This window comes from Dermacentor silvarum, chromosome 10 (assembly GCF_013339745.2).
Source record: "Dermacentor silvarum isolate Dsil-2018 chromosome 10, BIME_Dsil_1.4, whole genome shotgun sequence".
Classification (NCBI taxonomy): Eukaryota; Metazoa; Arthropoda; class Arachnida; order Ixodida; family Ixodidae; genus Dermacentor; species Dermacentor silvarum.
In genome coordinates, this window is record NC_051163.1 from 49125312 (window position 1) to 49140476 (window position 15165).

The 15165-nt window shown below is 45.6% G+C and overlaps 1 protein-coding gene across 3 annotated transcripts in view; it reads left to right on the plus strand.

Moving 5' to 3' along the window:
* Nucleotides 1-14914, plus strand: part of LOC119431190 (uncharacterized) — a 92823-nt gene extending 77909 nt beyond the window's left edge. For 2 of the 3 annotated variants that reach the window (XM_049657772.1, XM_049657771.1), the window contains exons 2-3: nucleotides 12491-12763; nucleotides 14084-14914. In XM_049657772.1, coding sequence (XP_049513729.1) covers nucleotides 12657-12763; nucleotides 14084-14549 — 573 coding nt within the window. In that variant the 5' untranslated portion in view covers nucleotides 12491-12656 and the 3' untranslated portion in view covers nucleotides 14550-14914. Of the gene's footprint in view, nucleotides 1-7164; nucleotides 8927-12490; nucleotides 12764-14083 lie in introns of those variants that run through there. The other variant, XM_049657768.1, reaches the window with a different exon arrangement.
* Nucleotides 14915-15165: the final 251 nt, after the last annotated feature.

Here is a 15165-nt window from a genome sequence, read left to right on the forward strand (position 1 = left end):
TGAAAGGGCGCGAGGGACGCGCGCTTTCACGTGGAGCGAACGCACGTCGGAGAGCAAATGCGCGTTCTGCGCCGTGCTCCCTGAAGGGCTGGAGAACTATAAGGCCCGTATTCACAAACGAAACTTAAGTGGAGGCCGATCCCTGAGAACGGGGCGTAACGGCGGCGCATAACGATATGCCTCATCCTGTGCAACTTTTTCTACACGGCCAGCAAAATCGGCGAACTCGGCGATACTGCCGTAGTAGTCGGCCATTTTGTTTGACGAGAAAACAGCGAAAGTCGCCCTTAAGGTAGCCAGTAGCTGTACTTTACTGTCGGGTAGTTAAGTGCCCATTTAAGTATACCTTAAGTACAAGATTGCTCTGTGAAACGCGTTAAGGGCCGATGCTCACTTAAGTCATAAGTTAAGTTTCGTTTGTGAATACGGACCTTAGCGTCTCTTTCGTCCTTTACATCACCATGCTACAATATAGAGAGCAAACACGACTTTTTCCGTCGCGCGAAAGGCCGTGGGGGGACGGGAGGGAGGGGAGGCGACGTCTAGCTGCGGCACCAAATGCGCATTTATATAAAAAAATGTCACAGTTTCGCCCTAAGGGCGAAGCAATGAATGCGATAGCAACACAGCAATCTCATACGAAGTAAGGTGAGCGGCTTTGGTAGCAACAACACGCAGAACTGTTGTCGACGCCATCGGCGTTTTGCCCGCGTTAGCTCTAAATGCGTGCGGCGTTGGTGACTGTTGCTGGAGCCTCTCATATAAATAGGCACTTGGTGCCGCAGCTAAACGTCGCGTCCCTTCCTTCACCCTCCCCCACGGCCTCTCGCGCGTCTGAAGAAGGCGCGTTTGCTCTACATATATGGTGATTGTAAAGGAGAAACGAGACGCCTAATTCTGCAGCCCTTAAGCGAGCACGGCGCAGAACGCGCGTTTGTTCTCCGCCGTGCGTTCACTCCCCGTGAAAGACGCGCCCCTCGCGCCCTTTCACTCGCACATACAGCGTTCGGCGCGCGGCGACGATTTCATCTCCAAATGACGTCATACGGAACCTCACGGCGACGGCGACGGCGACGGCGACGCCGACGGCAGAAATCTGCTTTTGAGTGTCCATATAATTGCTATCGCAATAAAACGTTGCGAGGTGAGAAGGTGGTTAAGCTTTCCGACGCAGCTCGACGAGTGTCCCGTTCTGATCTCGCCGAAAACCTCCGAGCCGCCCCCAGAGGTACCGGCAACAGTCATTGCCGCGCGCGTTCGGTGCGAACGCGGGAAAAAACGCCGACGGCGTGGACAACAGTTCTGCTCGTTGCTGGTGCTGCTACATGTCCAAGTAAGAAACGGAAATTATTCAGGAACAATATTGAGACGTTTAGGACGCTTGAAAAAAATTGAAGCACGTAAACAATTAATAATGAAATAAATTAGGTAACCTTAATTTAAAGATTTCTTGCCTTAGTCTGACGAGTGTTTACAGGCAGAGTTACGCTTCCGATGTGCATGTGGAGTGTGCTTAACCTAGAACCGACAGCGAAAACAACCCTGTCTTGTCGACCGTAATCTGTTACCGAAGCAACAATACCTGAAGCGAAAACCAGCAGCACCATTTATTTGTAAAATCAGCGAGTCCTACAAGGCAGCAGGACGAGACGATTTCGGTGAAGCGGAATTCCGAGGGTGCCTTTTCGTCTCCACCACAGTATGAGCACAAGGAGGAGGGCGCCAGACCAGATCGATGCACATAAAAAGTTTAATGTAGGAATGCGACATCTGAATTTGGTGAAGAGGACTTCAATCTTTCTATTATGGCAGAATTTTCTGTTCCAAGGAAATAAGAGGTGTCGATAATCAGTTAGATTTGTTAATGGCAGGTTCCAGGAATCTTGCATGACTGCCCGTCTCCTGAACCTATGTAAGCTGATACAGGAAGAATCGGAAGGATTGGACCGCCAAGGGCAGCTCTCGCTAAGCTGTCAGCTAATTCATTGATAACTAATCCTTTGTGACCAGGCACACATACCAATCTAATTAGTTTCAAGTTAGAAGGAATAAGACATTGGAATGAACGCGAAACTTGTGAGCCCCTACTTGCAGTGAGAGCTGAAGGTAATGACGAAGAATCCGTTACTATTACAACTTCCGAGATTGATGAGTGCACTTTTCGAAGAGCCAATGTAACCGCCAGACACTCAGCTAGAAATACTGGTATGTAGTCTAGAAGTCTTAAGGAGAACGACCAATGATAAGCGGAAGAGAAAATTTCAATTGCAGATTTTTCTTCTGATTGCAAGGCATCTGTCACTATAACAGCTTTTATTTTTAACTCCGATAAGTGATTTTCTATTAGCCCATTTAATATATTGTAAGAGAGGAGTTTTGCATTGTTTGGATATATATCGTCGAAAATAATTTGGAGATTCTCTCTCTCACTGCAAATTGGAGGGATCACATAATCGTACATCTAAGGGACCAACTAGTGCCTGCACGAAAACGACCTGAGGAGTGTGGAACCGGGGCCAGGAAGATTGAAAAAATATTGCAGGCTGGGAAATGAAAACGATTTGTAATTTTATAGGGAATTCATAAATTTTTAAGAATGTTTGGACCGTTAATAACCGAAATCTGCACAAAAGAGAAGGTAAATGTGTTTCTATGTATAATACATTGTTGGCAACGAACGTTGGCAATCCAAGGCACAGGCGTAAAGCTTCCCGTTCCAGAGGAACAAGGGGATGTAATTTGTATGCCGGCGCACCTGAATAGAGAACACATCCGACTTCCAAAATTGGCTGTATGTACATTTTATAAATCATCACAAGAGAGTCTCTCCGCATTCCTGATCGACTGTTGCAAAGCCTTCTCAGCATTCCAATCGCTCGCACCCCCTTTTTATTTATGTATTCAATGTGCATGCGCCAATTTAGCCTGTCATCATATATTATGCCCAGGTATTTTACCGAGTTCACCTGAGTTATGTTCTGCAGGCGGTAGGTTAGGTTTATATGTATCGGATCTATTAAAGGAAAAACTATTATTGAACATTTACTGACATTTAGGAGAGGCGAATATTCAGTAACCAGTTTTCTATGGCGCACAGGTATGTTTGCAATCGATTATATAAAGAGTGGATGTCAATGTCAGATGCCAAAAACGCAATGTCATCTGCGTAGACATATGTGTATATGTCATTGTGACAAGGTATAGAGCTTAGTAATATTGTTACGTAAAACGTATTCAATAATAAAGGGGACGTGACAGCTCCTTGTGGAACTCCACGCGATTGTCGATGTCTATTTGAAGAACATCCTTTCAAAGAACAATAAAATTTTTGGTCAGTCAGAAACTCGCTTAAACATTTGGTTATGTATTTTGGTAAATCAATTCTTTGTCGTCCTCTTTGCTCGGGTGTTCGAATGTGAGCGCGTGCTTTCGTCAATGCCAAAATAGATATATCTGTACGTCCCTGTGTGGTATCGTTTTGAGTATGTTTAGTGATTATTGTAACTATGGGCAACTATGAATATGTTGAGGCCAATATTGGCCAGACTACATTAGGAGTTAAATATATGCTTGTGGGTGTCTGTGAGTGTGTTGGTGCACAAAAAAAGGCAGTATAATATAAGCACATTTTGGTGGGATATAGAAAATTATATTCGGTGAGGTATAATAATTTTAACATTTTATTTCAGCATTAAGAGCATGAAAACAATATAGTAACGCTTGAAAACTTCTTTACTCAGCCCACGTGCCACAACTTTGTCATCAAAGAAGACGAAGAAGGCAAAGCTGTCCGAACGCGGCTACGCGAATGTCGCTTAATTATTTTTATTGCATCGACATCATCTTTATATTTATTGTTCAATCGAAACGCGGTTACATGAACGAAGGGGGGAGGGGGTAAGAGCGGGTGGGAGGAGTGAAATATTTTCTATCCGGACGCTCACAATTTGTGTCTGCTACATTCCAAATAGTGCGCTTACATTCCAAATAGTGAACTTCCTACTGCAGCAGAAAGCGTAATACCGAGAGAGATATGTGACTACTAGGGTGAGGGGTCTCCTCAACAGCAATAAGGACTTCAGAACCAGATTGACCAAGTCACACTGACTACATTTACAATCTACTAAGAACGGACAACTTTGTTTAGGATCAATATAAGTTCGTTCATTGCGCCCATTTGCTGTTCAAAAGTGCACCGAACGTCGGCCATCGCCCGATAGCCTGAACCTCGTGCCAGGATGAAGGCACTTACAGATACGGGACACCACGTTTTTTTTTGCGATTTTCTCCATCCATTATGCCCTTCTTTCCTGTTTATAACTTCAGTTTATGTGTGAAAGATTATCTTTTTCACCTTATCTGCCTAACTTTCTGCATCCGCGTGTGCAGGTACCCAGGTATAGCACAAAAGAGTTACATAACGTTTCCATATCGTTTATCCGGGACGACAAAAACGGTTCAAAGAAGACACCAGTAAGGGAACTTCGTTGTTAAAACGTCGCATATGTCTGCTAATTTCCGGCTTAATTACTTTTCTTGGACGATCTAGAACAGGTCTTAAAACGTATTCAAAAAGCTGGCATTGAAATAGGATTGGGAAAGAGAAATAATGCCTTTGCCAGGGCTATTCGTTTATTTATTAATTATAATACCCTCAGGGCCAGAGTCATTACAGAGGGGAGTGTAACATATGATTTAGGCTTTGTTCTGTTAATACATTGTTAGCTGAAACGATGAGAAACAAGCGGGAACAACAAAAACTCAAGCAAATGGCCGAAACAGAACACAATTAAATACTTGGTTAGTTAGACAGTAATAAACTTGCGTGTAAAACATTATGAAACCGGGAATAGTGAACAGTGGACGTGACTGACCCCGGAAAGTGGTTCCATTCCTGGGAGGTGCGGGGTATAAATGACTCATACCATGTTTGCGTTAACCACGGCATTATTCCCAGCTTTTGTGCATGATCGAAACGAGGGGCAATGATGTTGATGGAGGAAGAATAAGGTCATTGTGCAGGGCGGGACTCTAGTACATTTCGTGGAAGAGACAGGCGAGAAAACTTGAGGTGACAGGCGAGTGACGCAAGCTGTAAAGACTCTTTCATTAAAGTGATACTGGCAGTACGACTGTAGTTTCCGAGAATAAAGCGGACAGAGTTATTTTCGAGTAGCTCGAGAGCAGAGGTTAATATATCAGTGCTGTGGTTCCAGATGGAAGCGACATGTTCGAGTTTACTTCGGACTAAAGTTTTGTAAATGAGGAGTTTTAAAGAAACAGGAGCAGTTGAAACGTTGCGCCGGAGATAACCTAACGAGCCGTTATCATTGGTAATTAATTTGATAATATTAAGAGACCAAGTAAGAGAGAACGTTATGTGAACGCCTACGTAGCAATAGGACGCTACGGATTCGAGAACGGAGTTCTCGAGAAAGTAGGAAGCGGGGCAAGTAGTTGTACGGGAGACAGGTAATGCCTTACATTTACGTATAGTTGTGTTGACTTCCGTCAACCCGACTTTACACCAGTTAGATACAGAACTGATATCGTTTTGAAGGATCGTAACATCATTTTGGTCAGTGAGTTCTCGGATGACTATACAATCATCGGCGAAAAGGTGAATGTAAGAGATCTCACATTGGGGCAAGTCATTCATATAAATGAGAAACAAGAGAGCGCCGATTACTGAACATTGGGGTTTGCCAGAAAGAATTGGCCTCAACAGGGAATTAAAAGTGTTAGCAGACACAAATCGTGAGCGTCCGGATAGAAAATATCTGATCCAAAAGAGTAGTTTTCTATCAATGTTCAATTTGCCTAACTTAAATTTGCAATTCCTAAGTGGTCCCCACACGAAAGAACTACCACTCTGTCACCATTGTGGGTGCTACTGTAATATTGCCCTGATATTTTGCCACTGTTTCCGCGAACTGAAACGCCTACCTGCCTCCACATCTGTCATATCTAAGCCCACTTCCGAGTAGCTGATTACAGCTGTCTTCAGAATAAGTAAGGGTTCTTTGAGGTCATTGTCAGCGACCTATTGGAGAACACTGCTACTGAGGCCCTGCACTCAGAACCCCGACATCCTAACCAGCTTTCCTGACGTTAAAGTGCTTTCTTGCTCACAATGGTGGCGCTGGCGAACACTCCCAGGGTTAAATCTCAAGAAAGTGGACGGGGAATTCCCAAGAAAGTGGACGGGGAAACAAAGCCGCGGTAGCTCAATTAGCAAGCGCCACCAGGCGCGTAATGCGAAAACCTGCGTTCGTGGCGTACCTGCGACCAGTTGTCCACTTTGATTTCCGTTTACTTATCATTTCAACATTCTCAATTAAAAAAAAATGGTTTACCTTCAAGGTCTGCTGGTATCATGTGACTGTGAGTTAAGAAAGTCGGACCGCTCTGTTCCCCTTCTTCTGGTTCATCGCTTTATGCGAGTTTCTTACCTCTCTCTGTGGCGTGGTACATTAAAGCTCAACACGAACTTTCCAACGGCTAATTGTGCAAACATTTCTGAAAAAGCCGTCATTAAATCTTGGTCCGTTTCATTTTAGGATACATAAAGATTTCAATTTTCTCGCAGACTCATCTCAGCTCAAACAAAAAAAGAAGAGAGGGGAAATAAGAGCTAGGGACATTAGATAATTTATTTTTGTCCTGTAGGCGTTTGGCTGTAGTAAGAAATAGATTATTACAAACGCTGGTGCGGAGTGAAGGACATAAATTTATCCTGTCTTGTGGAGCTACAATTCTATTTTCATCTAAAGAAATGTTTGCTTGGCAGTGCAAAGTTTTCTTAATGCAATCGTTTACCCGACCAAATTCATTCATAATTATCTATTTCAGAGTTTGGTGTTGACTTCTTTTTACTTCCTCTAGCAGATCACACTTTTTAGCTATATTTCACAAATTCTGTTATTTTATTTCTCCTCTTCTTGCCCGTTTCTCTCGGGCGCCCGATTCATGGCCACTCTCCCCCTGTAGGTGTGCGCCAGATTAATTCAGGACAACAACATTTTGTGTGGTGCTACAAATGCAAGTAGAAAGAAGAGGGCTTGTTCCATAGAGGACATGGGCTATTGTTGGGAAGGAGTCATCGCTCTCATCACCATTATAAGGTAAAGAAGAAGAAGAAGAATCCAACCCCGGGATCAGGCAGGGTATGGGCGCTGGTAATCTCTCGTTATTAATTGGCAAATAAGTGTTGCGACAAACGCCCCGACAAATTACGTGTGATGGAAACAGCCATGAACGTTAGCCAGGCAGCGTAAACCGGAGTCTAAACTCAACAGGTACGTCTGACTTCTGTCACGTCAACTCCTTTGACAGGATCGTCGTTAGCTCGCAAGGGAAGCATGTCAGAGAAGACGAGCGCCGAACATGTCGATAGTAAGCAGAGGGACAGGAAAGAAGCAAAGGCTTCGCCATCCGGCGTATTGGCATTCGGGCACGGTCCGCGATGGGCCCCTATCAGTGGGCGAAGAAATTGCCGCCGCGACCGTTGAACTCAGTTCAAGTGTCAAAGCGGAGCTCGAACAGCGCAGCTCGCAACTTATGGGCAGTGGAGCGTCTGAAGTGTCTCTGGACTCTCTCGTACGAAAAACCGGAGCATCTTCGTCAAGCCGATTCCAATCAGAAGCGGCAGCCGCGGCCTCGGAGCCATCTGCACCGCTTCCGGTGCACAAGTCGGAGGCGTGTCAAACAACGGAGCCAGCAAGCGTGGCGTACAGATCGCTAATTCTCCAGTTTTCACCAGTGAGACGGAATCAAGAACATCGAAGTTCCAAGCCAGTCTTGACGCTGCCTTCTGCTTTGACGGAGCATGACTGGCTTGACGGGCAGCATAGCCCCCTGAGCCCCAAGTCTCCGGAATTGCCATTGCAGAGGCCAGAGAACTTTAGCATGCTGTGGAAGAGTGTCACACCCCCGGATGTTGATACTGCTTCGACTTCGACAATGCAGCCATTCGCCCGCGCGAGTCCACCCGACGATGAACTGCCGTTAAGGAAACATGTTCAACAACAGGCGACAGAGAATATTGAGATAGATTCCATACCTTCCGCGGGTTACAACGTGTCTGCTGCGGCGCTGTCTCGTACTCAACAAAGTAGCGCTGACGATAAGGCACCACTAGAACCGCAGGTTCCGGGAAGTCCCCGGTTATTGGCTCCTTGGAACGAGACACCCAGGGGGCTAGAGAGAAAGCGAGAAACACCGGAGGTCTTCCGGGACACGTCATCGTCAACGAGCTGCAGTGTCTCTGCCAGCGAGCTCTCCAGCCCTCAAATAGGCACGGCATTGCACTCCCCCAGGGTCCGGCCGGTGGCGTCCGACACTACACCTCGCATCCCGTGGGTAACGGTCGCAGTGATTTGGCTGCAATTGCAGTCTCACTGGAACCACCTGCACAAGGACTACCCTGACCGGTGCGCAAGCGTCAGCACGATCGTGCTCGAGAACCGGTGGGAGAGGCTTCTCTTCGCCGCCTTCCATCACGCTGACGTCAAGACGCTGGCGCTCAACTCGCTTTGTTTTTTCGCCAATGGTGTCCTCCTGGAAGCTGGTCTGGGTGCGGCCCACTTTGCCGCTCTATTCGCCACTGCTGCCGTTCTGGTGGGACTCGTGAACACTTTCATTCTGAGGTTCCTGTACGAGTACACTAAGCTGTCTTCATGGCAAACGGTGTGCTCGCAGACCTTCGTCGGGATCATTATGACACTTGAAGTGCTTACAAGCACGAAATTTGTTAAAGCGAGAATCCACTACGGCAAACGGAGGTTCCGGGTCAGGAGGAAACTTTTCGCCGTGCTCGAGACATTCTTCTACTGTCGTGGACGGATAGTAACGTTTGCCCGATTATCAGTGGCATCTTGGTGGGTGCCTTCCTCGCGCATACGTCACCGGGAAACTTTATTACGAGGTAAGTTTTTAGTTGTCCAGAAACTAGAGTATTTGTCGGCGTACACGTCGATATAAGCGATATATAAGCGATGTAAGTGATATAAGCGATATAACCTTTCAACGCGAGGTAGTTAAATGCATGACAGCAGCATGCATGAGTGACATGTAATTCACGCAGCAATAAATCTGGAATATGGAAATCCGCGAGGTCGAGGTGCTTTCATGAAAGGCAACGTTGCCAGCGACAAGAAGGTAGCAGTGGGCCAGGAAATGTTGTGATTGTGAGGAGTGCACATGAAAACCGTGGGGTATTTACGTAGTTGAGTGGTGCAGCGTGAAGCACGACAAAGAGACAAAAAAAAAAAAAAAGAGGACGAGCGCTTTTCTGTGTCTTTGCTGCACCACTCAACTCTAAGGAAAACCAACTAGCCCAAGCCAACACCCTTGTAAGGTATCTAGGGTATACATAACCTGAGGAACCCTATCATTAGTGCACCAGATATATCTGACACGCGCAGAACCTGTTTCTCTAAACGGACGTGTTCTCTATTATAATCTCGTCATATATGTTAAAGTTTATTCAACCTCTTTGATTTTCGCTCCGAAATAGCTGCTTCGCTTACAGTTTACCACATGACCCCGTCGCATGTCATAACCTCCTGGATCCCGAGAAAAACTTCCTTGTAGTATTCATCAGATAACATTCCTAAATTCATTGCAGGGGCTGAGGTAGACCACTTAAGAACAAATATATTTTACTTGCTTTTAGTTCATATAGCGATGAATACCCACGTGTACACAAAGTATTATGAAGTAGGAATGAAACGTAACAATATTTATGGCACACAGATTGCATTCCCTCCAGCAATTTAGTTCAATATGCTTTCTCTTCTGGTAAACAGCCTTAGACTGAAACGTGATCAACTTACTTTTTACCATCATCATCATCACCATTATGGTCATTATCATCTTCATGATGATCCATTGGAGTGACATTGTAAAAACAACTGCAATGAACCTGAGTAAATAGATGCACATCTAGATATGTAATGCAACGATGTCGAGTGTTTTTAGAGCAGCCAGGGTTAAGGCATCGTGCAGCGTTATTGACATGAGCTTTTCCTAAGCAAATGTGGTGTTTTAGACCTTCGGGCTGGTGTACCAGGCAGCGGTTCATTTTCGGCGGGGCACGTGTTAAACGTGAACGTCATATTAACGCGATAGCGTTAAGGGTCCCGTGTCGCAGAAAAGCCGGCGTCGGCGTCGGAGTGGATGTCGGCGTCCGTGGAAAAAAAAATCATCCGCAACCACCGCATCCGCAAGGTGTTAGTGCAGGAGAAAATCATTCCGAGCCACACCGACCGCGCAGGCCCTTCGTTGTGGTGCACTGGTTTTGGTGAACAAAAATTGAATTTCTCACAGTGAATTCCGTTAGAAAAATGGTAAAGTACAACTTAAGCACAACCTACAGACATGGTGGCGTCGGACTGTTATTTCAATGTACGAGAAAACATAATTCTGTTACCAGGAACCTCAAACAGCATTTCTACCATAAAAAGACCGGCTCACTCAGGTAGCCTACTTGCGAAAATCTCATCCAGATGGCGCTGGCATCCTCTGCAGGTTAGGGAGCCTACATGCAAAAACAGCGCTTGCATGTAGGCTTCCTACGGCAGGTCAACATTTGGACTTGGCCCGCCAAATACGTTTTTTGGACACGCGCGCGCGTCACGACAAAAGCAACCAATTAATAAAATAATGATAAACGTCCTAGGGCCTTCACATATCAATATAAGACCACTTACATTGCCCCTGTAAAAATCACTTCTCAGCAGTGCATTTCTCTTAAAATGCTAAAAACGCACAAAGCACGTTCGTCACAGCAGTGCATTTCTGTTTAAAAGCGGAGGCCACGCTGCTGTGCTGAAGCCGACTTTAAGGGGTGCTTCTTGATGCCAGCGTCCCTTCGAATGCTGGTAGGCGTAGTGCTGAGCCACCGAAGCGTTCACTGGTGCGCGTTTGTAGTGTCATAATGATGTACTTCTCTTTTCTGCTCGTAGGCGGCGGCACCGCCCCGAGCAAGAGCGCGGGTACACGGAGGAGTTTAGATATATAAGGCGCGTCTGTGGAGCCTCTGCAAATGCGTTTGTGGCGCAATGGGTTAAACGCTGGCGATTATCGTCGCGGAGAGAGGTGTGGGTTCGATTTCCATGATGTTGTGGAACTTTTTCTTCTGCCTTTGTATTTGTTCTTACTGACGTATTTCCGTGACGGAAATACGTGCGAACGGTGGATGCGATAAACACTTTCGTGTTAAAAATGTCGTTTCGCCCTAACGGCAATGTCCCGATAACGCTATCGCGTTATGAATTGTAGTAAACTACTCTTAAGGGCTCGAAGCTTAAGCGTCCTCCAAATTTTTATAGCAAAATGTTTGTGTAGCCTTATCGGTTCAACGGAAACTGAGCGGCGAATGCACTTAAAGGTCAGAGCCGCCAGGTGAGCGTCCACACAGTTATGCGCGCCGAAATCCGGTTCAAGTGTCCATATAATTGCTATCGCAATAAAAATGAAAAAAAGGTCCTAGGCCTCAAAATCCAGCCATAGAAATTTCTGCGCAACGATGCGATGCGTAAACTCAAAGTTAGCGTCCTCCAAATTTTTATAGCAGTTTGTGTAGCCTTACAGCGGCCAGGTAGCGTTCGCGCCGAAATAGAGAAATCCCTGTTAGTATTCATCCCTGTGTTCATGGACACATGTATTTACTGTGTAGTAAAAGACACGCAGTTGCGCCATGTTCCAAAGAAAATATTCGCGTTTGGCGCGTTTTCTAAAGGAATTCATTGCGATGTTTGAGTTGAACAGTTGCGCGTGTGAAGAATCAAATGCGAATAGCTCACGTGGGCGTCTATCGGAAAACGCGTTCATGCTGCAAACTAATATGTCGTAATGGCGTCAGGCTGTTTACTTACGGCCTTCTTGAGCGAAACTCAGCCCAATGACAAAAAAGTATTTCAAAGAGCAATGGATTCGTGTTTAAGGCGCTTGGAAGCGCCATATGTAATTTATGTGCACACAGGCGGATGCTGGTTGCCACAAAGATGGAAACATGAAGTTTCCCAGTTCATAATAAACGCTCTTAAACAATCTGCGAGATGTCATCCACGCGGTATAACTTTTTTACAGTTTTTTATGTCAGTTTCATAGTACCGGTCCCTTCGAGCCTCCAGGAACTTCTGATAATTAAGTTTAGCGCTGCGAGTTCTTCCGTGCGTGTTCTCAGAACTGCTATGATCGGCCATACTGCTAATTAATTTATCGTATTTGCTATGCACAAACAACAGAGTACATATGACAGAGAATGTTGAGTGGTTTCCGGAGTAGGTTTCACCAACTCGAATTCTTTAATATCTAAAAAAATCTAATTACTGAAACGTGAATGTGCTAAAACTGCGTACATGCAAAAGCAGCCTTCATGAGCTCGTGCTCAGCAACAAAGCAGAATATTCGCTAATTTCAGCCACGTAACGTGCCTAGTGTAGTAAACTGTGAGTTTGGACCTTCGTTCTTTGTGTCGTTACAGGATCCGGCGACCCCGACGTAGCTTGTACATACGCGTTCTTCCTTGCGCACCGGTGACGTACCTATTCGTCACTGCTATCATCGTAGCCTTCTTGCAAGGACCTTTTCCTGACCCTCTAACCTTGGCTGAGACTGGCCTGTCATTTCGCGTTCCCGTGCGGCGACCAATGCTTCTACCCATGCTCTACCAGCCCGATGTCTACTGGTTGGCCTACGCTGTTTTGTCCATATGGGATGTTGGCCAAGAACTTGAGCAAGAGATTGGCCATCTCGGGTTAGTGCTGTTTTTTCTTTTGGTACCCTTCATGACACACTTGAGCGGAAGTGAAGTTTTATTATAGGAACGCTCAGAAAACATCTGTACTAGTTCGACAGGTGGACTGACTGTTGTCATATTGGAAGCTTTCTTCGTGATCTGTTAAATTTGTGTTTTCAATAAAGACACAGTTTAGTATTGCTCGTGGCACGGAAATCTGGTAGCAGAGTAGACTAAAGCAGAAAACTAACTAATATACCTGGGTATAGCTGATTTAGGCGAGTGTGTATATGTATTCTATAAACGCAGGTATAGCACGGGGAATAGGACACCGTAAAACGTGGTTATACATTTCGCCTTGTGTTAATTTTTTCCTACTTTGTGCGCAAAACCGACCTTGCCAGGATGCATGTTCTCAAATGCCTTCATATTAAAAGAAAGTAATCAATAATGAAGCCGATTCTTATTCTTGATTATTATCTTACTGGATGGATGGCACGAAAAGACAAATAAGAAACTGCAATGACAGTCACTTATCCGACTAAGAAATAAAGGAGAAGCCACATGCGAGTCATGAATGTGGGATCAGTCACGAAACCATAATAACCAGTAAATAAAAGCTTTATTGCGTTAGACGTTCCTTCTGTGCCCCAAACCCGAGTGGCTTAGGAAACGGAGTCAATTTCTGGAAGGTGATGTGGTACCGTGTTGGGAAAGTGCAGTCCCAACAAATGCTTCCAATTTCCCTGCTGTCTGTAACGTTTACTTGAACACATTAGCATTAATTGCCAGGACAACAAATCGAAAGTAGGCCAATTAGCATACCGGGTACGTGTTTATACGAAAGCTGTAGTAATACGCTATTTAAAAATTGTCATTCTGAAACAAAAGGACGCTTCTTTCGAAGATGTGCCGCTCAGCGGTACCGACTATGGGGTTACGGGTGACCCGTGGTAATTATTCGGCACATAACAAAAATCCATTAATTGTGCAAGTGATCTATGCATTAGCATAGTGCACTTGCATAGTGCATCCAAGTGCGCTGTGCATTAGCACTGCATTGTAGATTGAATTGCAGAATTATTTGACGAAGTTTGCTGGTATATTTTTTTTCTATTTAAACAAGCGTTTAGCTCTGAAACAAATGCAAACAGGGTGTTATTTCAGGTACCTTAAAATAAATAGCGTGCAAGAGAATGCACGTCAGATTACAGTTGCCTAATTAGGATAATGTTGACACGTTGTTCGGTTCACTACGGAAGGCAGATCACTCGCACGGCGTGCTTAGTATCATCCATGCCGCTGATGAGCGAACACCTCGAATCGTAGTCGACGCAGCTTTCTCTTCCTGGCCGGGCTGTTGCTGAAGGCTCTGCACGTGCTCCTGGACGGGTTGTGCTGGATCCTCTGGTGCCATCTGCTGGCGTTGGGAGACAACTTGCCGACACCCGTACCGCATTCGAGCTCGTGCACTTGCGGACTGGTCGCCGCCCTCATGGCGTTGAAGGTGGTCCACCACGTGATGCATCCCGGCTGCGTCTATCGCATGGCGTCGATGCCAATCTACGTGCCCTTCTGGACCGGCGTGCTGTTCGAGCTTGCGGTGCAGAACGTTGCGAGTGGTTCGGCCGCTTACATCTACGGGCCTATCCTAGGTATTCTCCTGGGAATCGCAGTCACGTGCGTCAGGATAGATTGCCTCCGCAAACTGACTGCCAGATTGGCGGGCCTCTCGGACATTGGCATACTCTTGCGTGGCACCGACGTGTCACCTGAAAACGTCCTCCTGATGCTCAGACACTGACACACTTCCTTGGTGTGGCACGGGTGCATATCATCGTAAAATTAAATACGGACCAGTGCACCAATCGGAAGTCTTTTTCATAGAGCTTTGTGTTTAAGTATTAAGCACAACGTCAGCTAGCCAGCCAAGAAATTTTCGGGCTACGAAGATGGACCGGGCGTCGCAGGGAAGAGAAGGGCTGTCTGGGGAAGGAGAGTGTGTGACGTACATACTAACGAAGCCGACTATTTTAACGTGGAGCAAAATATGCATTCACACAGTTATGTTCTTCCTATTCGTGATAAACTCCCTTTTAATGGTGAGCATTATTGGGCACGATCTTCGCCTTTTTTGTTTAGTTAGGTTGATAGCATGGTTCAGATTAACTGTCCTACAATGTGGTACGAGTGCACCTCTGCTGGGCGCAATGAAGCAATTAAACCTTTAGATATTGACATGTGTACTTATTTATCCTTTCCTTGGGGACTGCATCTCACTCATAAGGAGGGTAGCGGAGAGTTTCGCCGCAGCTTTCTTCATCGTCACTACTATGTGACAATATAATGTTTCCTAGCTGTCTCCAAAGCACACATACCTTTTAATGGAATGTGTGAATAAATAGAATGGAAAGCGAAGG